Raw genomic sequence first — 22,833 nt, 5'->3', positions numbered from 1 at the left:
CTACAGCGTGGCTTGACTAGGCCATAGGCTGTCCTCAAACTTCATCCGAAAATGCCCTTTCACTGCGGGAGGAAGTTCATGGCTCACAAGCTTGTATTTCCAGTTTAGTCCCAGAAAAAAACCCTCATCACCTCTCCTCTCTGTATTCCTCTCTTCTATTTCTTTCTCTCACAATTTTCTTTTCTCTCTCCACTTTCACTCACTTTCCGGTTTCTCACTATCACTCCAGTAGCAATTGTCTCGGTGCATACAACACTGTCGGTGCAATTAAACACAGTGTCAGGGTAGCCAGCACACGACAACGCTTCTGTTAGATTGGCGACAGCTCAGTAGACATGCAGACTTTGGTGTTCCACAGTTCATGCCCGTGTATTCCGTAAAAGGGAAGTGTATTTCTTAAGAAGGTTTTAGTACATGCACAATTGACCAATGGATTGTAGTCTTGGCACAGTCCACACCCTTGAGCTATATACCAACCCCCCAAAATATGTAAATATAGATCACTTCCCTGCTACACTGTTTATCTTCTTTCTGAATGTCTGAATGCCATACCAAGAAATACACAAGCAGGAAAGACTGTCTGCTTTCACCTTTTAAAATAAAGTACGGCCATTTTGTCTTGTGATAAAAAAGAAGATTGATTCATTATTCTTTATTGTTGCAGTCTCCCTAGCGCTGCCTAGTATTTCCTTTAGTGAGTTATTTTCATTTTTTCACCATTTATTTCAGTGTTCCAGTTTTCAACAGAGTAAAAGCCCATATTCATCATTCCTTTTGTATTCATTTTTCCGGGGAATCAAAGGGAGAAGGTCATATTTCAATGTCTTTTATCATTGAAGAGGCATTTGTTTGTTAGTACTATTGCAGGTATTTGTTAATTATTTTAATGACGAGGCATTTTTTAATTGTATTTTTATAAGCCCTTCCCGCTTCCCTGTATTTTAAGAGGTTAGGAACTGGTTCTCAGGCTTCTTCTTGAGGACTAAAGACTTCAAAAAGCAGCCTAGTGGCTAAGGTGCTTGACTGGCCCCTGGATGGCTGGGGGTTCAAGCCGGGTATAGCCACATTAAGATCCGCACAACCGTTGGGCCCTTGAGCAAGGCCCTTAACCCCACATGGCTCCAGTGGGGATTGTCTCCTGCTTAGTCTAATCAACTGTAAGTCACGTTGGATGAAAGCATGGGCTGACTGGCTCTGCGTTGCAGGTACATCCACTACGTGTTTGACCTGGGGAACGGGCCGTCGCTGATGAAGGGGAACTCGGAGAAGCAGCTGAACGATAACCAGTGGCACAACGTGGTGGTGTCCCGGGACGCGGGTAACGTGCACACGCTGAAGATCGACTCACGCACCGTGACGCAGCACTCCAACGGAGCGCGCAACCTGGACCTCAAAGGTAGGGGGCGCTCTTTTACCCGGTCTGTTAAATCTCATAACACGGTACGAAAAGTGCCTGAAAAGGTACATATGCTTGTTGCAGGGGCAGTACCCTTTAGGTGCATAAAATTGTACCCCTTGGCAGCAGTATAGAACTAATTTGTTGCCTTTTTGCTTAGAAAATGTACCCATTTGTATGCAAAGACAGCATTACTTTCAGGGTACATTTGGTTAATCTCATCCTTGAAGAAAAAAAACATGCTTGTTACAGGGTGGTACCCTATACATATTCTAGGATTACATGGTTGTATACATTATATAATTGTAGCTCTATAAAATTGTACCCCTAGGCAGAAATATAGCGATATACGCACATGCTACAGTACCTACCGACATAGTTTGTGGGCAGGCTATGTTGAATGAACGATACGATAAATTTTGTCGTCCCAACAGAAATGAACAGAAATTAACAGAAACGTGCCTGTACTGTTGCTTTATGTCTGAGTGTGCATAAGCCCTCTGACACAGCATTTCTAATATGCAGTGTTACTCAACCTGATATGCAGTGTAATGCAGTGTCAGCTCACTGGACTCATTAGCAGTTCCGCTGAGTGACCATGCTTATTAAAAACTGATCTTGCTTGTTTTATGCACATAGGAGGTATATCTGTATATTTATTGGAATGTGTTCTGAGGGCAGAAGGAGATGTGAATGGTTCTCTCAGGCGCAAAAAAAAGATGGAGTCAGTATTCAAAATGTCTGGACAGCCTTGTATGCCGAAATGGCCGCTGTCCCGCAGATTTAGTGGTGGTTAGTGTGATGGTCTCTGATGCTTACCAGTTCCTTTACTTTACTCAGTTTTTCTCACTTTAAAATTATCATGATTATGTATATATATATATATAATCATGATAATTTTCAGCTGAGCAAATTTCTCTTGTTCTGTCATTTTAATTGTTTTAATTTCAGTGATGTCTTTTGTCTCACAAAGTGAAAATCATTGACTAAGTGTAATATACACTAGATCATAATGGGCGATCAAGGTCACACTTCCTACTGCAAATTATGGGCTTCTTCTTCCCTCAGAACACATATCAATGAATAAAACACCTGTGTGTGTGTGTGTGTGTGTGTGTGTGTGTGTGTGTGTATGTGTGGTGTGTGTGTATGTGTGTGTGTGTATGTGTGTGTGGTGTGGTGTGTGTATGTGTGGGTGTGTGTGTGTGTGTATGTGTGTGTATGTATGTATGTGTGTGTGTGTGTGTGTGTGTGGTGTGTGTGTGTGTGTGTATGGGTGTGTGTGTGTATGTGTGTGTGGTGTGTGTATGTGTGTGTGTGTGTGTGTGTGTGTGTATGTGTGGTGTGTGTGTATGTGTGTATGTGTGTGTGTGTGTGTGTGTATGTGTGGTGTGTGTGTGTGTGTATGTGTGTGTGGTGTGTGTGTATGTGTGTGTGTGTGTGTGTGTGTGTATGTGTGTGTGGTGTGTGTGTGTGTGTGTGTACGTATATGTGTGTGTGGTGTGTGTGTATGTGTGTGGTGTGTGTGTGTATGTGTGTATGTGTGTGTGTGGTGTGTGTGTGTGTGTATGTGTGTGTGGTGTGTGTGGTGTGTGTATGTGTGTGTGGTGTGTGTGTGTATGTGTGTGGTGTGTGTGTGTATGTGTGGTGTGTGGTGTGTGTTTGTATGTGTGTGGTGTGTGTGTGTATGTGTGGTGTGTGTGTGTGTGTGTGTGTGTATGTGTGTGTGGTGCTACTTTGCTTCCCAGTCCTTTTTTAAAACACTTTTAGTAATGTGATCAAAAAGCCGATTCATCACACATACTTTTATTTGAGCTCGTTCAAAGAGCTCTCCATTATATAATTGTAGCTCTATAAAATTGTACCCCTAGGCAGAAATATAGCGATATACGCACATGCTACAGTACCTACCGACATAGTTTGTGGGCAGGCTATGTTGAATGAACGATACGATAAATTTTGTCGTCCCAACAGAAATTAACAGAAATTAACAGAAACGTGCCTGTACTGTTGCTTTATGTCTGAGTGTGCATAAGCCCTCTGACACAGCATTTCTAATATGCAGTGTTACTCAACCTGATATGCAGTGTAATGCAGTGTCAGCTCACTGGACTCATTAGCAGTTCCGCTGAGTGACCATGCTTATTAAAAACTGATCTTGCTTGTTTTATGCACATAGGAGGTATATTTGTATATTTATTGGAATGTGTTCTGAGGGCAGAAGGAGATGTGAATGGTTCTCTCAGGCGCAAAAAAAAGATGGAGTCAGTATTCAAAATGTCTGGACAGCCTTGTATGCCGAAATGGCCGCTGTCCCGCAGATTTAGTGGTGGTTAGTGTGATGGTCTCTGATGCTTACCAGTTCCTTTACTTTACTCAGTTTTTCTCACTTTAAAATTATCATGATTATGTATATATATATATATAATCATGATAATTTTCAGCTGAGCAAATTTCTCTTGTTCTGTCATTTTAATTGTTTTAATTTCAGTGATGTCTTTTGTCTCACAAAGTGAAAATCATTGACTAAGTGTAATATACACTCGATCATAATGGGCGATCAAGGTCACACTTCCTACTGCAAATTATGGGCTTCTTCTTCCCTCAGAACACATATCAATGAATAAAACACCTGTGTGTGTGTGTGTGTGTGTGTGTGTGTGTGTATGTGTGGTGTGTGTGTATGTGTGTGTATGTGTGTGTGGTGTGGTGTGTGTATGTGTGGGTGTGGGTGTGTGTGTATGTGTGTGTATGTATGTATGTGTGTGTGTGTGTGTGTGTGTGTGTGTGTGTGTGTGTGTGTGTGTGGTGTGTGTGTGTGTGTGTATGGGTGTGTGTGTGTATATGTGTGTGGTGTGTGTATGTGTGTGTGTATGTGTGGTGTGTGTGTATGTGTGTATGTATGTGTGTGTGTGTGTGTGTGTATGTGTGGTGTGTGTGTGTGTGTATGTGTGTGTGGTGTGTGTATGGGTGTGTGTGTGTGTGGTGTGTGTGTATGGGTGTGTGTGTGTGTGTGTGTGTGTGTGTGTGTGTGTGTGGTGTGTGTGTGTGTGTGTATGGGTGTGTGTGTGTATATGTGTGTGGTGTGTGTATGTGTGTGTGTATGTGTGGTGTGTGTGTATGTGTGTATGTATGTGTGTGTGTGTGTGTGTATGTGTGGTGTGTGTGTGTGTGTATGTGTGTGTGGTGTGTGTATGGGTGTGTGTGTGTGTGGTGTGTGTGTATGGGTGTGTGTGTGTGTGTGTGTGTATGTGTGTGTGGTGTGTGTGTGTGTGTGTGTGTACGTATATGTGTGTGTGGTGTGTGTGTATGTGTGTGGTGTGTGTGTGTATGTGTGTATGTGTGTGTGTGGTGTGTGTGTGTGTGGTGTGTGTGGTGTGTGTATGTGTGTGTGGTGTGTGTGTGTATGTGTGTGGTGTGTGTGTGTATGTGTGGTGTGTGGTGTGTGTTTGTATGTGTGTGGTGTGTGTGTGTATGTGTGGTATGTGTGTGTGTGTGTGTGTGTATGTGTGTGTGGTGCTACTTTGCTTCCCAGTCCTTTTTTAAAACACTTTTAGTAATGTGATCAAAAAGCCGATTCATCACACATACTTTTATTTGAGCTCGTTCAAAGAGCTCTTCCCGGAAAATAAATCTGAACGCCATCCCGGTATTGAAATAAAGTGAGATAACAGGAGAATGGGAGTAATATTGCAGTTGAGATGAGGGCAGAGAACACTATCAACAATTGAAGTTGTTCGGCGGCTATTCCCAGCTGTGGGAGGACTCAAGGCTTGGCCTTGTTATCTCGGCCACTTCACGTTCACCTGCTTTTAAGCGCGGTTCAGCTTGTGCTGGTTTTAAACAAAAAGTGCAGCGTCTGTCTCAGCATCTCACAGCTGGTCTCCGAAACGCGGATTCAGACTGCTCACACGCCTTGAAGATCGTCGCGTTCCTTAAACAGCTGTGGAAAACACTAGCTCCACTCATTAGTCTATCAGGTGTCCCAGGCACTGCCTCATCTCTCTTTTAGCTATTCCTAATAGGTTTGACAAAGGAGAAAGATCTTAAGTTTAAAAAAACCTCAGAAACATCCTACTCCTACTCTCTGGTGACAGAAGTTTAAAGGCTCGTAGAGATGCAAGCTTTTCACTCGTGCTTTTAGCCAAAGCAACTTAGAAAATCTGCACGTAACATGTGGCAAGCAACACTAGTCGAGCTAGAGGTAGGCCAGCTACATTTCCATCTGTCGTAGGTGATGGGAGAGGTCTCGATTGCAGAAATAACATTCTCCTTGAGAGTTTTAATAATATTAAGGCATCGGCCCAGACAAAGGGCAGAAGACATAACAAGACTTCCCATACAGATAAAGAAGGCAGTAGTAGGCAGGGTGTCAAGGCAGAAAATACTCCAAAAGGTCCAAAAGGCTAGGCTAAGGTTAAAACTACTTAGCTTGAAACAGGCAGGGACGTTCAGAGACAATCTAGCAAACCAAAGGAAACATGCTGGGACGTAAATACATGAGTAATGGAGTCAAGTGGAAACGGATTATGGGTCCGTATTCTCTGGTGTCTTCCAGGGACAGGGAGATCGGCATGGAGAACATATACACACAGACACACAGACTGTAAAGGAGGCTAGGAGGCAGAGGTACAGCTAAAAGGGCCCTTATACAATCTCAGGGTAGAGGGCAGTGTATGTTGGTGTGTGTGGCAGGGAGAGGGACAGAGGGAGATATGAATACCTCTGACCTCTCCACCTGTCGGGGAGGCAACACCCCTGTGGCTGCTGGTCTTATTCATATGCTGAACACTGTCTTCTGGGCCCCAAAGGACCTGCAGGAGTTTTTATGAAACTGATTCATTCCTTATCCCTGGATGCAATTTTTTTCAAAGCTGAGTCGGCTTATCGGAAAGGCACTATTCGGTCGAGAGAGAAATCGCAACAACAACAACAAAACAAATGTTCGTTGAATCTGGTCCAACACCATTATTGCCTAAAAATCGGCAGTGGTTTCCGTGAAATCTCAGAGTTTATTCTAATGTGCTCGAACTGTTTTATGCCTATTTCTGTTACAGTGTAGCTAAGACAGTGCATAAATCATTTGCACCTTTTTGACAGATGGAGTTTGGATAACTGCTGTTGTCTCTGAGCTAATTTCACCAAAACTTTGCGTGCTGAAATCTTCTCTCGCTGTCAACTGCAATACGCGACAGCAGAGAACATCCCGGAGTCGGAACAGCACATGCAGTAATTATCTATGCTCAGCTATTTTAGGAGCAGTGCTTTGTTAGGCAGAATACATCCCCACAGATCACCTCGAAAGTTCAATGCTGAGGAATTAACAGAGAGATCCGCACTACAATTTACATAATAATACAATAATACAATAATACAATAATTTGGTGTAGCAGCCCTAACCATCAGAATCATTGGTGTAACCTGCATCTTATGTGTCAAAAATGTCTACGTTAAAGACATTTTAAATTGTTGTTTGGTTGTATCTCATTCTTTCTTCATATCATTCTTTTTTTTTATACTGAGCTGTGTAATGTCAACGGTATTGTTCACTCTACTCGATACAATATCTAGTGTTCATTCAACAGCTATAGAGAACACACTGTGCTGTGCAGGTCCATATGTACTCTAAGTAACAAGTAAGAAAAGGAAGGCGGTATTTGGGTGACATCACTGCTTGGTTCTTTGCATTTTCTCTGCTAGTGTGAAGTATTTTCTTTGATGTACATATACAAGGGTTGCCAAAAGAGCTCTCAAATAGGGAACCCATTTTATGGAACCCTACAGTATATTATACTTCTAAAAAGTGTGAAAGCTCTTGCAATGACGAAGAACCCTTGACCTCCGTAGGGTTCCTCTGTGGAGACACAGGGGTCCGTTTTAGAACCCTGCTGAGAGTGCATGTGCTGTTCTCCCTATTGTGATAAAAAGCAGTGATTGAGCTTTGAATCCTCAGATCTTCTCTGAATCCCAGTTAGCATTAGAATAGGGTCCTCTCTTGGACGCAGGGTCCCCTCCCCATCCCCCGAACCTCAGAGACGTCCAGCCGTGTCTGCGTAAGCAGCCCTGATTGAACAATCAGACGCTGCACATCTGATCGATAGTTATCTCGCCACGTCTGTCAGCTGTCAATAAGGAGGCAGGAGGGGGAGATTAGCCTTATGAGTCAGAGCGGCCAAACATCAGGCTTCTGCCATTCAGCAGCCTCTGAGAGAGAGAGGGGTGTTAGTGGGTTGTTGGATGTTGCAGGGTGTCGTGCAGGGATCATCAAATCATAGTCCTCGAGGGCTGAGAACTACTGGTTTTCCACCCTGCCTTTGCCTGTGAGTCAGGTTTGAAGGCAGTCTGGCCAATCAGTAGAACTAATTGTTCAGCTAATTACCTGGGAGAATAGAAAACCAGGGCCGGTTTGGATTTGAGTTCCAGGTTGAGTTCCAGATTTGATGGTTGCTGGTGTTCCATATTTGATGGTTGCTGGTGTTCCAGATTTGATGGTTGCTGGTGTTCCAGATTTGATGGTAGCTGGTGTTCCAGATTTGATGGTTGCTGGTGTTCCAGATTTGATGGTTGAGAGCAGCTGAATGCGGATGTACAGTGGTGTGTAAAAATTACATGGAGAGTTTGCCAGAACGAGTAACTCATTTTATCATTTCAGTAATCAGAGTAGATCATATTCTGCACTTATTAAAAATATCATGTCTGAAAATAAAAGATCTAAGGCATATCATTAAAGGTTCTTTTTTTATGTGTATGTTGAGACATAGAGATGTATATGTGTAACAATTGAAGTCACCTATTTAAACTTAATGCACAAGGCGCAACCTTCTATTGCTCTTTTTCGATAATCAAGGGTTCTTTGGCTTAATTCCAGTGGGGAACCCTTTTTAGTACTTTATGGAACCCTCTGTCATAGGTATGAAGTGTGAAAGCTCCTAGACAAAGGCTTTGTTCAAGGCCCCTAACCCTGCATTGCGCCAGGGGAGGATGTTTAGTCTAATCAACTGTACGTCTCTCTGGATAAGAGCGTCTGCCAAATGACATTAATGTAATGTAATGAAAATGAGGCTGCAGTGAACATATGATCACCAAAAATGGAAAAAAATTGATAATTGGAAAAACATTGCCTGGTATAACAAAACTTGATTTTGGGTCAGAATTTGGTGAACAACATGAATCCATGGACCCGTCCCACCTATTCAGGTGTCAGCCATCCAGGCTGGTGGTGATGGTGTAATCGTGTGGGGGAATGTTCTCTTGGCACACATTACATCCCTTAATACCATTTGAGCATTTTTTAAATACCAAAGCCAACCTGAGCCTATCTTCTGATGTCTACTTCCAGCAAGATAATGTTGTGTCACAAAGAATACATCTCAAGCTGGTCCCAAAACACAATAATGAGTTCAGCCTACTCCAATGGCCTCCACAGTCACCAGATCTCAATCCCACAGAGCACCTTTAGGATGTGGTGGATTCACAGGATGAATGTCTCTAAGGAATGTTTCCAGCACTTTCTCGAATCCATGCCACAAAGAATTCAGGCTGTTCTGGGGGCAAAGGGAGGTCGTACCCACTTCTAGAAAGGTGTACCTATAGTAATAATATACAGGATATGTACTGTATATATATTACCTGATTATTGTTTGAAATTATTGCTTAATATTATTTTGATTTGGGTATTTTCTTATGGCACATGCAAGACCTCTGCGCCCACGATACAATATGAAAAATTGTTCCGTGAAAATGCTATAAAACCAGTCTGTTCATACAGTATGCCTCTGGGAACAGAACTGCACTGGAGAAGATGTTCTGCAGTTATGTAAAGCATATTTTATTGCTTTAAAACATAAACTTTTCATATTGATAAATCTCACACTTTGCATAGAAATTGGCCTTCCCGTGGTTTACGCTTTGGCTTTCCCATCATGCACTGGTGATAAACGAAAGCCGTAGTATCGCTCTCTTAAGAAAATAAGTTGTATTTTTTCTTTGCTGGATATAAAGGTGATGCTGGACATATCGACACTCAGCGCTTTATAAGGTAGACCTGTACACCAGCGTATTAATGCAAATATTTAATCAGCCAATCATGTGGAAGCAACTAAATGCATAAAAGCATGCATTCATGGTCATTGTTTTTAAGACAAAATGTCAGAATGGGGAAGAAAAGGGATCTGAGTGACTTTGACCAGAGAGAGTGGCTGGGGAATCTCGAACTGCTGATCTCCTGGGATTTTCACCCACTACAGTCTCTAGAGTTTGCTGAGAATGGTGTGAAAAACAAAAAAACATCCAGTGAGCAGCAGTTCTGTGGGCAGAAACGCGTTGTTAATAAAAGGACAGATGAGAAAGGGCAGACTGGTCAAAGCTGACAGGATGGTAACAGTGACGCAAATGACCACTCATTACTACAGTGGCATGCAGAAGAGCATCACACAAGTGGATAGGCTACAGCAGCAGAGGACTTAAGTCTAAAAAATTTAGCAATTGAGAAATGCAAACTATATGTTCTAACTCAGACAGATAGGTCAGTAATGTCATTCTTCTTTTGTCTCAGTTTTTTTAAGAGACGTGTTACATGTAGGGATCTAACCCGATTCAGGTTCTTCAATTTTCCACAAACATGTACAGAAATTGATACTATATATAGTGGCAAAAGCAGAGGAGGCCGTTTAACACAGTATTGGGAAATGCTGAAGTTGAAAAAAAAGTGTGCTTAGACAAAATGAAATATCGCGTTAAAACAGAATTTCACAGCTGCGGTGTGGAGTGCGCTATGGCTCGATCAGTCTATCAGCAAATCAACATTCCATCGGCTGTCCTGATCAGGCTCATATTTCTGAGCTAAAGCAGCCCCGTTATCCGCCCATCAATCTCCCGGCTATCGACCTCTGTTTGAGAAAAAGCTCCACGTCGTTCGGCAGGACCGGAGTCGGAACGGAAGACGGAGCACTGCCCTGGGAATTTCCCCTTCCCTATTAGCGCTGCGGCTACTCGTAAATTCTTTCAATATTTCTGCTTATAATATCAGCGGGTGCTTGTGTTTGTCACCGGAAAGGTGTGGAAAAAGACATAGAGAGCGCTACCAGACCCGCCATCTCATTATATCTCATTTAGTGGACAGGGAGGGTACGGTAGGGGCAATGTAATCTCAATCATAATGAGGAGAACGGCCGAAATGACGGCAAGAAATAATACTTTTATTAATGCAGTACATTATCATAACATTTATTGCATTGCCTGTAGAAATCGTTCACTCCTTCCAAATGACTTTGCGATAGGCACTGCAAAAAATAATAAAAATAATTAATTGATGTACAATGACCGTTCATAAATAATTTATATGGGGTGAGTGGTGCCTTTAGGGCAGACACTGCAGAACAATTTATTAATGTCGGTGCTAGTAATACATATTAATATCGTGTTCTATAGGGTTTATTCATGGGATACAACTTTAAGCTTTTACCATGGTAACAATAACCTTTTATTATAGAACAATAACCTTACAAGCTGATTTATCAGGTGACATTCCATGTTATTGCATCATAAAAAGCTGAGTGGGAGGTTATTTGTGCTTATTACAGTAGCAGTGAAGAGAATAAGGTGGAATGGGTCCAGCAGTAGAGCTAGTGTGTGGTACTGTATCAGTAAATAGCTTATTTGAACCGCAGAAAGAAGCATTTAGATTCAGATTCATTTGTCACCTGTACTATAACTCGTGGTAGTTTTGCCAATTTTGAAGTTACTAAGAATGAGTTTTCTCTGTTAATTCCATCAATAGTGACAGTAGTATTGCACTGTCAATTTATAGCATAATCTTGTCTCTATATTGATTCCAGCCATTAATATATGAGTGCAGACATCAATAGTGTGCTGTGACTGTGTAGCTACCACTGAGTAGGGAAGATATGAACTCAATTGAATTGAATATGAACTGGTTTAAGAACAGACTAGAATTTTTGTCACAATCACTACTAGTAATTGAAAGCAGAACGTTTTAGAAAACTTACTGAGAATTGAAGTGGAATACGAAAAAAACCTACTCTTCAGAAAGATAAATGGATCTTACAGTATGTGATGTATAGTATTGCTAGTATCTTTCATACTAGTCTGTATTCTGCCAAACAAACAGACTAGCATGATGGAACCCACTGTTACCTGTGTTGTAGACTGGTTCCAATGGTTTATTCGGCTCACTTAAAAAGCATTGAAATGCTGTAAGTGATAACTGGTGACAACATTCTATCTGGTATTGTTTGTCTCCAGGTGTTGCTATGTACATTGCTGTGTTGAAGACGTGGAATTAAAAAAAAAAAGTGACGTCCGCTAGTGGGAGTGAGTCTGTATGTGTGGGTGGTCATTCACTGGTAAGATACGATATAAGATATACTTTATTGAACCCCGTGGGGTAATTTGTCCTCTGCATTTGACCCATCCTAGCTACTTAGGAGCAGTGGGCAACCACAGAAGGTGTACAGTATGTGAATATATGGGCCTAAACCATCATCAGGCAGTTTTACAGAATTCTGTTAAAGGGAGCTATCGCTGGCCTTGGAGAAGGGATCGGGGCTCTGGCTGTGCCGTGACTCACCGCCCGTTTGGGCTCAGCCGGTAAATCGCTAGCGCACACAAGATAACGAGAAAAAGGCGAAATATATCTCAGAGAAATCAATACAGTGTGTTCTAGCGTTCCCTGCTGAACGGGCTGCAGAAAAACTCCCAGCAGTCGCCGCGTCAGATCTGGGATCACCGCGAACGACCGGGAGCGAAAACTCGTCCTTCGGACGCGAGGCCGACCCTGAACTCTGATGTTTAAGGGTGTTTTCACGGAGAATGGATCACACCAATCGTTAATGCTAATCCTCTTTGATTGGATTAACACGTAAGTAATGGATTAATTTCTATCCCCCATCCTACTGAACACCTTATTCGGAAATAAAGGGAGATGTAACTCCACTGTCACTTTATTTCTGAGTGTGAAGGAAAAACATAAAACACTGAAAAAACATAAAACCTTTATAAGGACAGTTGCTACTGCCACTCTAACTGCTACCTCTGTTTCAACTACAGGACTGCTGCATTTATTGCTGCTACTACTGTATGGTTGGGGCAATAATGGGAATTTGTATCATGATAATTTGGTTTATAAATGTCACAATAAAACTATTTCATAGGCTTCTTCAGGACTTATTTATAAGATGAAATAAACTGCACGGTCACCGTAGCAGCATAAACACCAATAGTGATGGCTGGCAGCCCACGTTGCAGTCTGTACTTGACCATTGTGGCCAGTTTTAGGGCTGCTTGTTGTTCTCAAAGGTTAATTGTAGCTGATTACAGCTTTATGGCACTGTGGGTTTGTTCAGTGTAGTCCAGGCAAGCACAAGGGATGAAGAATGATGTTTAGGTCAAACTGAGATCATGGTGCAATCGTAACTCTTTTTTTTATGTTTATTTTTTATTTTGCCTCCTTTATACTGCAGTAACCACCAGGGGGCAGTGTATTGCATAATGTACAATGCCGTTAAGCACCGTGTTTGGATCAGTATTTCAATGCAATAGTGTATTTCACGTCGTAACATATTTCACACCGTAAAAGTGAAGGTATATTACCAGCATTTAATGACGGACCTGGAAATAGTTTGGTTTGTTTATTAGATATTTTCAAATGTGTTTATATATGTTTGGACTCCTAGATTACACAAACGAGCAATTTTCTTTTTTTAAATCGTGCTTAAATTATATAATTGAGAACGCTGAACTGTCCAAAAGGAGATGTTTAATTCTGACAAACGCGGAGATAGAAAAGCAATATAAATTTGATGCAGAGGCGGGAGTTTAACACTCCTGAGGGAGGCTTCCTGCGGTGTCGTAATAGGCAAGGAGTCGATTGGAAGAGGGCGGGACGCAAAGCGGACCGTCATGAGTACAGTTCTGGTTCTGTTCATGAAGGCAAAATGTGTGTTTTAATGACCGTTACGTGCGTTTGTTTTTACTTCACTGCGCCCCTGCCTCGAACTGCCTCCTTCAAAAACCTTTCAGTGGATCTCTACAGAAGCTGTGCTAATGTTACTACTACTGTTTTCATATTAATATATCCATCCAACTGTCAATCAAATTCATCCATTATCTAACCTGCTTATTCCTGGTGAGGGTCATGGGAGGGTCTGCTGGAGCCTATCCCAGCATGCACTGGGAGAGAGGCAGGAATACACCCTATTACATACACCCAACTCTTATTCACTCACCTGTGGGCACTTTAGACTCTCTAATGAACCTGACCTGCATGTGTTTGGACTGCGGGAGGAAACCGGAGTACCCAGATAAAACTTGGGTAGAAATGCAAACTCCACACAGAAAGGCCCAGGCCATGGTGCTTACCACTGCACCACTGTGCTGCTTTCATTTTAATACACAAGTAACAATAATAATAATAATAACAATAATACATTTTCTTAGCTGACACGATTCACTTTGTTAATTCATATTCTCTTAAAAGCAAATTCATCAGCGGTGATCGCATGCAGTCCCTGCTCTCCAGGTCCGATGTGTGGAAACGGAGACTCTAATTTAGATGTCAGGATAGCGCACGGTGAATGCACCTCACAGAGGCACTTTGAGCACAGCCAGGCCTCATGTTGCCTCTCCGTCTGAGAGAGAGAGAGAGAGAGAGAGAGAGAGAGAGATCGCTCCGTCGCCAGTCATTACAGATGCACAGAGTTGAAATGTCATTTTTACGATTTGAAAAGCAGTTCCATTATCTGAGCGGGATTGAATTCTCCTCCCGGACAAAGTGGCCTTTGTGGAGTCGCGGAAGAGCAGTGTCGGGGGGAGGACGAGGGGGGGGAGGGTAGCCCGCCGATAATTGAATATGCTCGGCTGAACTCGCGTGCCAGGGGCTGGCGGGATTGGCGGACGCGGTTTTCGGGGCTCTGTCGAGGTACCTGTAGACGGGGGCACCATGGCCTGTGACCATAATAAGAGAACAGAAGAGCCCCCTTCATGGACCTGGCCCGCACTCTCAGACATAAAGTAACAATGGAGGTACACTTTCATTTCTTCAAGGATCAAACTTTTGATGTTTTCTTTAGGTGCAAATGAGTACATTTTCCAAGCAAAAAAAAGTTTATACAAAATACAAATTGTTTATATATTGCTGATAATGGGTACAATTTTATGTGCCTTTAGGGTACGCCCCAGCAACAAGCGCTTGTATCTTTTCAGGCACTTTTTGTAACTTCATTTTCGAGAGTGTGATGAAGAATGGCAGGTGCTTTGACATTTGCAGGGACGTGCTGTATGTTTGGGGAGAAAAAAATTAATGTGTAATGTGTAAATTTGTAGCCGTGGTCTGCTTGGGATACTTTGTTATTCTTTCCGGCACTGTCCCCACTTTCTTTAGTAACAGACTACAGTATGCGGACACGGGAGGTGACTCGCGGTGCTAACCATATCGTCCGTGTTTGTGAAGAAGTGACAGAGATGGATAATGTTTAGCTTTCTGCAGAATCGTTATTTGCAATCAGTGGGGTGCTTGTTGAGTTTATTGTTGGAATTGCTGCACGCCATAGATCAAAATGATAATTTTAATAAGAGAGAGAAAGAGATTGGCTGGATCATGGTGGGGCGGGTTTCTCTATAGGGTTGTGTGTCCTTAGCGATGATGAATGTACAAACACCTTAAAAAGCTCATACCTGGTGATGTCACGGTGTTGTCTTCTGATTGGCTGGGTCATGGAGGGATGGGTTGTGTGTCCTTAGCGATGATAAATTGTCTACAAACACCTTGAAAAGCACATACCTGGGGCTTCGGGAAGAACTGGCCGTGGCTAAAAGCCATAATTAACAATTTCTGCTGACAGCTGAGTGTGCCTCTGGCATTAATACATAGGCCATTTTCATACATATATATGCATATGTATATCTGGGGCATTCATTCCAAATCAAGGAGAAAATTATGCATTATGTAAAGAAGGTTCATTAAGAATTCCAACTAATTCATGAATGTCTGTTAATTATGCAGCGCTATTAACCAAAAAAATAATAATAATGAAAAATTAGCATTCACTGTTAACTGCAACAGCTTTAATTGAGGAGGTGTGAGTATATTTTGGTAAAAAGCTGAACAGATTCATATGCTGGCATTGAACATGCAGTATTTATTCTATTTTCATGCAGCTTGGTATTTTGGCATATTTTTCTGCATTCCTTTATAGCCATATTAAACACAAGTCTGATTTTATTTTGTGATTAAATTCTAACCGACCTTTCGACGGTGAGGTGGTTCATCAGAACCTCCTTAATTTTTGGGGGGATTGGGACTGTGGAGACCACGATAGCTTCCCTGAAACTGTTAAAGCGTGAAAATATCAGGGTAATCTCTCTGCTAATTGCAACCAGCCCTAAGCATTTCTTTGGTTGACTGCGTGATCTGTTTGGCATAAATTATTATTTAATGAACAAAATGAGCTTTTTTCCCCTGTTGTCCGCATTTATTTTTAGCAGTTAAATCACAGAGATCCAGTATGTGATTGTGATTCATTCTTTGTGTAAATTCTTCAGGCCAGTTCATAGTCCAGCGACAGTGTCATTCCACTGCAATTGCAGAACGTTCCTGAATGCTCTATTGTCCCCCGAAGCAGCCTGTGGCCATTGCCCTTGAAAAAAGTAAACAAACAAGCGTATAAGTATAAGAGTATAAATAGAGTATAAACTAAATATCGTACAATCAGTGACATGCATTGAGCAGTCTGTCTGCCTCCTTCTCTAATCTCCTCCTCCTCCTCCTCACCTGCTAATGCAGGGAGGGACTTCCCTGTTTCTTGTGGTTGTGTGTTTTTGTGTATTGGTGGGCCGGCACTTGCGTCGTTTGCAAAAATTAAGCAATGTAGCAGACCGCTTCATCCATGGACCGCCATGCACACAAACATATAGTGCCGAAAAATGTCCAAATGTGTGTCATACTCACATAAAACTGTACCCATAGCTAGCTACATATTTTTCATTTGTACCTTTCTTGCTTGGAAAGCATACTCACTTGTACCCAAAGAGAACTTTACTGTGCTTTCAGGTACATTTGACAAATTTTGATCCTTGAAGAACAACCTCCACTGTCACTTTATTTCTGAGATTGTATGTTGTATGTGACGAACCCACAAAAACAATACAACGGCTGTTCCCTCCAGGAGAGAGTGTGCTATTGCCTGAATTATCTCCTCCTCCATGCCCCACGACTACTGCCCCAATCCCTCCCCCCACCAACGCTCCCCTGTGATACCTTTACGAATGCAGCCATCGTCCGTCTGGAAATCTGCCCACTCTGCGTTTGCCCCAGACGAGCTCAGTATGCGTCTGCCCGCTCTGCGTTTGCCCCAGACGAGCTCAGTATGCGTCTGCCCGCTCTGCGTTTGCCCCAGACGAGCTCAGTATGCGTCTGCCCGCTCTGCGTTTGCCCCAGACGAGCTCAGTATGCGTCTGCCCGCTCTGCGTTTGCCCCAGACGAGCTCAGTATGCGTCTGCCCGCTCTGCGTTTGCCCCAGACGAGCTCAGTATGCGTCTGCCCGCTCTGCGTTTGCCCCAGACGAGCTCAGTATGCGTCTGCCCGCTCTGCGTTTGCCCCAGACGAGCTCAGTATGCGTCTGCCCGCTCTGCGTTTGCCCCAGACGAGCTCAGTATGCGTCTGCCCGCTCTGCGTTTGCCCCAGACGAGCTCAGTATGCGTCTGCCCGCTCTGCGTTTTCCCCAGACGAGCTCAGTATGCGTCTGCCCGCTCTGCGTTTGCCCCAGACGAGCTCAGTATGCGTCTGCCCGCTCTGCGTTTGCCCCAGACGAGCTCAGTATGCGTCTGCCCGCTCTGCGTTTGCCCCAGACGAGCTCAGTATGCGTCTGCCCGCTCTGCGTTTTCCCCAGACGAGCTCAGTATGCGTCTGCCCGCTCTGCGTTTGCCCCAGACGAGCTCAGTATGCGTCTGCCTACTCTGCGTTTGCCCCAGCTCAGTGTGTGTGTGCCCACTCTGCGTTTGCCCCAGACAAGCTCAGTGTGCGTCTGCCCGCTCTGCGTTTGCCCCAGACGAGCTCAGTATGCGTCTGCCCGCTCTGCGTTTGCCCCAGACGAGCTCAGTATGCGTCTGCCCGCTCTGCGTTTGCCCCAGACGAGCTCAGTATGCGTCTGCCCGCTCTGCGTTTGCCCCAGACGAGCTCAGTATGCGTCTGCCCGCTCTGCGTTTGCCCCAGACGAGCTCAGTATGCGTCTGCCCGCTCTGCGTTTGCCCCAGACGAGCTCAGTATGCGTCTGCCCGCTCTGCGTTTGCCCCAGACGAGCTCAGTATGCGTCTGCCCGCTCTGCGTTTGCCCCAGACGAGCTCAGTATGCGTCTGCCCGCTCTGCGTTTTCCCCAGACGAGCTCAGTATGCGTCTGCCCGCTCTGCGTTTGCCCCAGACGAGCTCAGTATGCGTCTGCCCGCTCTGTGTTTGCCCCAGACGAGCTCAGTATGCGTCTGCCCGCTCTGCGTTTTCCCCAGACGAGCTCCGTATGCGTCTGCCCGCTCTGCGTTTGCCCCAGACGAGCTCAGTATGCGTCTGCCCGCTCTGTGTTTGCCCCAGACGAGCTCAGTATGCGTCTGCCCGCTCTGCGTTTGCCCCAGACGAGCTCAGTATGCGTCTGCCCACTCTGCGTTTGCCCCAGACGAGCTCAGTATGCGTCTGCCCGCTCTGCGTTTGCCCCAGACGAGCTCAGTATGCGTCTGCCCACTCTGCGTTTGCCCCAGCTCAGTGTGTGTGTGCCCACTCTGCGTTTGCCCCAGACAAGCTCAGTGTGCGTCTGCCCGCTCTGCGTTTGCCCCAGACGGAGCTCACACAGCTCCCGTGCGCGCCCGTGCCCACGCTCTGGCGGTTCGGCTGGGTTACACGCCCGTGCCCACGCTCTGGCGGTTCGGCTGGGTTACGCGCCCGTGCCCACGCTCTGGCGGTTCGGCTGGGTTACACGCCCGTGCCCACGCTCTGGCGGTTCGGCTGGGTTACGCACCCGTGCCCACGCTCTGGCGGTTCGGCTGGGTTACACGCCCGTGCCCACGCTCTGGCGGTTCGGCTGGGTTACGCTCCAGGCGCTCACACGCGCTCGGCACCACGCCGACTTTTCAAATGACCTCCGTCGCTGCAGAAAGGTTACATACATAAAAATGTATCCCCCAAGTCTCAGTGAGAGGATTTCGTGGTCAAAATCTGATCTCACGAATCAAACACGCTTCTGGCGTGTTTACATGCACCGCAGGAGCCGGCTCTGGGGTGGTGTTCCGCACTGTCCGAGTTCACCGCGCAGATCTCTCTCTCCGCTTCTTACTGCTCTAACCCAAAACACATTATTCACTGATTACCTCTGCACAGAAGCCCAATTGTGTGGCGATAAAGAGGTTTGGAGGCACATAGTACATTGGTTATTGAGATTGTTGACCACCCTTCCGAATAAACGACTCAAGCTCGGTTTTGGAACAGTTTGTATAGTCGCTGGTTGACCAGGTCAGACCAGCTCCCGACTCGACATGGTTTGACCATCTCAACCTATGTTTTGAAACTGGTGGCTGGTCAACCAGCTCAGACAAGCTACCAACACTAGCTGGTTAGCTGGTTGACCAGCTTCATGACCAACCTGACCATGCTGGTTGACCAGTTCGTACCCAGCTCATACCCAGCTAGACTCAATTTTCAAGCTGGTCCAGCCGGCATAGCTGGATTTTAGGAGTGTTCATTACCTTTTGTGGATTTATTGACTGATGCAGCTGAGTACTGAATTAAAAATCTGACACACAAGACCATGTCGAGCGTAAAGCGGTGTAAAATCCAGGTTCAGACAGTAAAAGTCCTCCCCAGTATTTTCTTCCAGCTTCTTTGATTTGGCACAATTCTTCAGCCAGGAGGTAGAAATAATTGATTAAATCTTGCCTGATCTTGCGGGTGGAAGGAAAACATGGCAGGACTTTTACTTTCTGACCCATGGACTTTCCACAGCTGGTCATAACTGCTTGTGGCAGCCAGGCACCTGGAACGAGAAACTGAAATATAAAAGAAAAAGACCTATAATGAGCTAGAGGTGTATTTTACCACAATAGTCATCTGCTAATTATCATCTAGTCTCTGCCTAGTCTTTGGAGATCCTCTGTGGTAGGGTGCAACATCTACGCGTCAGGTGGTACAACAGAGGCATCGCTCAACGCCTCCGGCAAGTTTGACGTTAGACAAGAGAGCTGTGAACACAGCAGTCATATTAAAATTTCAATTAACTGTGGTGATTAACTGCTCGGTCTTAACTGTCTCTGCGAGAGCCGTTGGGCTCTCAAAGCTGGGAGAAAAAACAATGTGGATTGACGGCTCTTTCTCTTAGCTCCTCCCCCTACGTCTTCTGCCAATCCGGTTTGAGCAGCGGTCCGGGCTCTCGCAGCATGAGCTGTAGGCCTGACGGTGTGAATGTTGTCATGCCGACAGTGTGAATGTTGTCACACCAACAGTGTGGCACGGTGTGAAGGAGCTTTTAACCTGAAGGTTGTAGATTCGTTCCGGGGTGTGGAGTTTGCCACTGAGTAAAATACATTCCACAAATTGGCTCAGTAAATATCCTGCCTTTTAGAGAGGTACTGTGATATAATGTGAGATGTACCATACTGTAGCAGAGCCTGGAGAAGAGGTTCTGCCAAGCCAATAAATGAAGCAGTAGTTTTTGTGTCAAGGGCACTTGTGCGAAAGCAAATCATTTGAATGTATTGGAGCTTTTCCCTCGGCAGGGTCTGAAACTGGCAGACCTCTGCCTCTCCTATTCTTCAGCCAGTACAGTCATTTCTGAGCCGTGCGGCTGTTCCCTTTTTCTGGTTTCGATTGCCCAATCCTGTCGCTTCTGCAACAAAAGCCCTGGAGAATAAACACACTGCCTCCCTTTGTCTTGACCTGTCTAACCACGGTTATCCGAAGGGAACCGGAGTTATCTTTCTCAGCAAGAAAACCCTGGCCTTTTCATTTCTTTAGGGACCTCGTTATTAGTAATATGATGATTAAGGCAACAAATATATACAGTCATCAATCAAATTTTACATGAAACATTTTTTAATTGTTTAAAAGGAAATGTTGCTGCTGTTGTGTTCGGTGTGTGTGAAATAAATGCAAATTTGGAGCAACACAAAAAGAATCTTAGAATCAGTCAAAAGGAATCATCTGATAATGAGTTATGCTAATTCAAATCGGCACTCTCGTTAATCATGCAAAAGAACAACAAAGAAACAGGTTCGGAATAATTAGGACATAAAGCCAAGTGTACACTCGTGCTGCTCTCTTTGTAGTTTGCGAGCATTTACTTAATTTCATAATGTAAGAGTCACTGCGTGCAGTATGGTTTAAATTCTATGAGCCAGTATGAAGCTGCCCTGCTTTAAAATCCAGGCAGCTTGGAAATTGAGCTGGTCATACGCTGGTCTAGCTGGGTATGAGCTGGTCAACCAGCGTGGCTAAGCAGGTCATAAAGCTGGTCTAGCTGGATATGACCTGGTCAACCTGCAAGTGCTGGTAGCTTGTCTGAGCTGGTAACAGGTCAACCATCTACCAGCTGTTTCAAAACATAGCTTGAGCTGGTCAAACCATGTCAAGCTGGGAGCCGGTCTGAATTGGTCAACCAGCAAAACATATGTTGAGCTGGGAGCTGGTCTGAACCGGTCAACCAGCAACCGGTTGTTTCAAAACCTAGCTTGAGCAGTTTATTTCAGCAGGGTGCACAGCTGTGGTGTCAGGAATGGTCTGGGTAGGTGTACAGGACAGCCCAATTACTGGACGAAAGCAGCTAGGTTGGGGGCATTCGTTCAGGTTTATAATTGATTCACTGAACCCACATGTTCAGCTTGATGATTCAGAAGGTGACGCTCGATATTGTTGTCACGGTGGTCGCAGTAAACGGGCGTTAAGAATTCTGCTGACATTCAGTTTTGCTTCAGCATTAACATTTGTGTGGAATCTCCATTGAATCCCTCTCTCAGCTCCCAAGCACCTTCCACGATACACAGCACTGTTCTATCCATCCATGGAAAAATATAGCCTATATTTTTTTGATTCTTTGTTCTTCATAACATCAAAGATTCTTTCTTTCTTCTGCTCATTATTTGGCTAAACAGGACTGTGCAATACTGTGAAATACTAGTGCGATGAGTGAGAATTTGAGTGGACAGTAAACTGTAGAAGTATATGTTGTACAGTACACTGTGCATTTGCATTCTGACATTACATTAGTCATTTGGCAGACGCTCTTATCCAAAACGACGTACAACAAAGTGCACAACCATGACCGGGGACAAGTGCGCTGAAGGACTCTAGAGGAAAGTATGGTTCCAAGTGCTAGAGCTTCACATAGATGATAACTTGAACCCTTGTAGAATAATCTGATTAACTGACCAAGTAGCAATACCACAGTTTTGGCAACTAGGACATTAAGAATAGTAAAATAATGATACACAAGCACAATCACAGCAGTTTGAGGAGCTTTTCATTTGCCATATTGAATATTGCTTAGTATTTCCAGTTGGGGAGTGATTGGTGGCGATTCCTGTTTTAGTGGATTATTCCCATTTGGGACAATGTTAATTAGTTAAAGGTACAATCGGTAATTTCGGAATTTAGGAATTGCAGCAACAAATACCTTCAAACTACCACATTGTTCAACCCACCCCTTCTCTGTGAACACGCTGATGTTGAAACGCCATTGGTTGTGGCAATTAGAACCAATGAGCTTTAATTATTGTACAGCTGTACAATGTTTTGGTACAGAGCGCCGGCCCGTCAACTGCATATTTTCAAACCCGGATTTAAGGACACAGGCAGAGGGTGAGTCAACATGTCAGTGAGCCTTTTTCAATAATAGGAAGGGATTTACAATGGTCTTGTAACAATGTTTTAACACAAAAATCTTTCCTTTAATGCCAGTTAGGAATGCAGTTTTTTGTCATCCCTATGTGTGTGTTGCACACAGGGCACAGAACAGTATCTAAAATGTCCCCAGGATTCCTTAAATTTACCAAATATTTTCACTAGTGACAGTTAGGATAGGCAGAGGTCAAAGATGCCCAAGCTTTTCCAAGAGGAGCATCACCTCCTCTCCTTCCTGGAGGATTTATCCTGGTAATGTTTTTTAAATAACAAAGGCAAAGATTGGGTAAATATGAGCATGACTCATCATGTTTTGAAGAGATACTATATCGTAGAGTCTCAGAAATAAAGGTACAAAAAGTGCCTCAAATGCTTGTCACTGGTGGGGTACTAGCCAGCAATATATAATTAATGTGTACCTTTAATTAATATGTACTCATTTGTACCTAAGCAGAACTTTACTATACTTCCACGGGAAATGGTTGGCATTTATATAGAGACTTTATCCAAAGCACTGCAGAATTGATGCTTCTCATTCACCCATTCACAC

The 22,833-nt window shown here is 44.1% G+C and overlaps 1 protein-coding gene across 6 annotated transcripts in view; it reads left to right on the top strand.

The window, feature by feature from the left end:
• nrxn2a (neurexin 2a) overlaps positions 1-22,833 on the top strand; it is a 612,560-nt gene that overhangs the window by 282,751 nt on the left and 306,976 nt on the right. For all 6 annotated transcript variants that reach the window (XM_061248027.1, XM_061248028.1, XM_061248026.1 and 3 more), the window contains one exon: positions 1,206-1,396. In XM_061248027.1, coding sequence (XP_061104011.1) covers positions 1,206-1,396 — 191 coding nt within the window. The remainder of the gene's footprint in view (positions 1-1,205; positions 1,397-22,833) is intronic.

Source organism: Conger conger, chromosome 7 (assembly GCF_963514075.1).
Source record: "Conger conger chromosome 7, fConCon1.1, whole genome shotgun sequence".
Lineage (NCBI taxonomy): Eukaryota > Metazoa > Chordata > Actinopteri > Anguilliformes > Congridae > Conger > Conger conger.
This window is presented reverse-complemented; position numbering and strand designations above follow the sequence as displayed.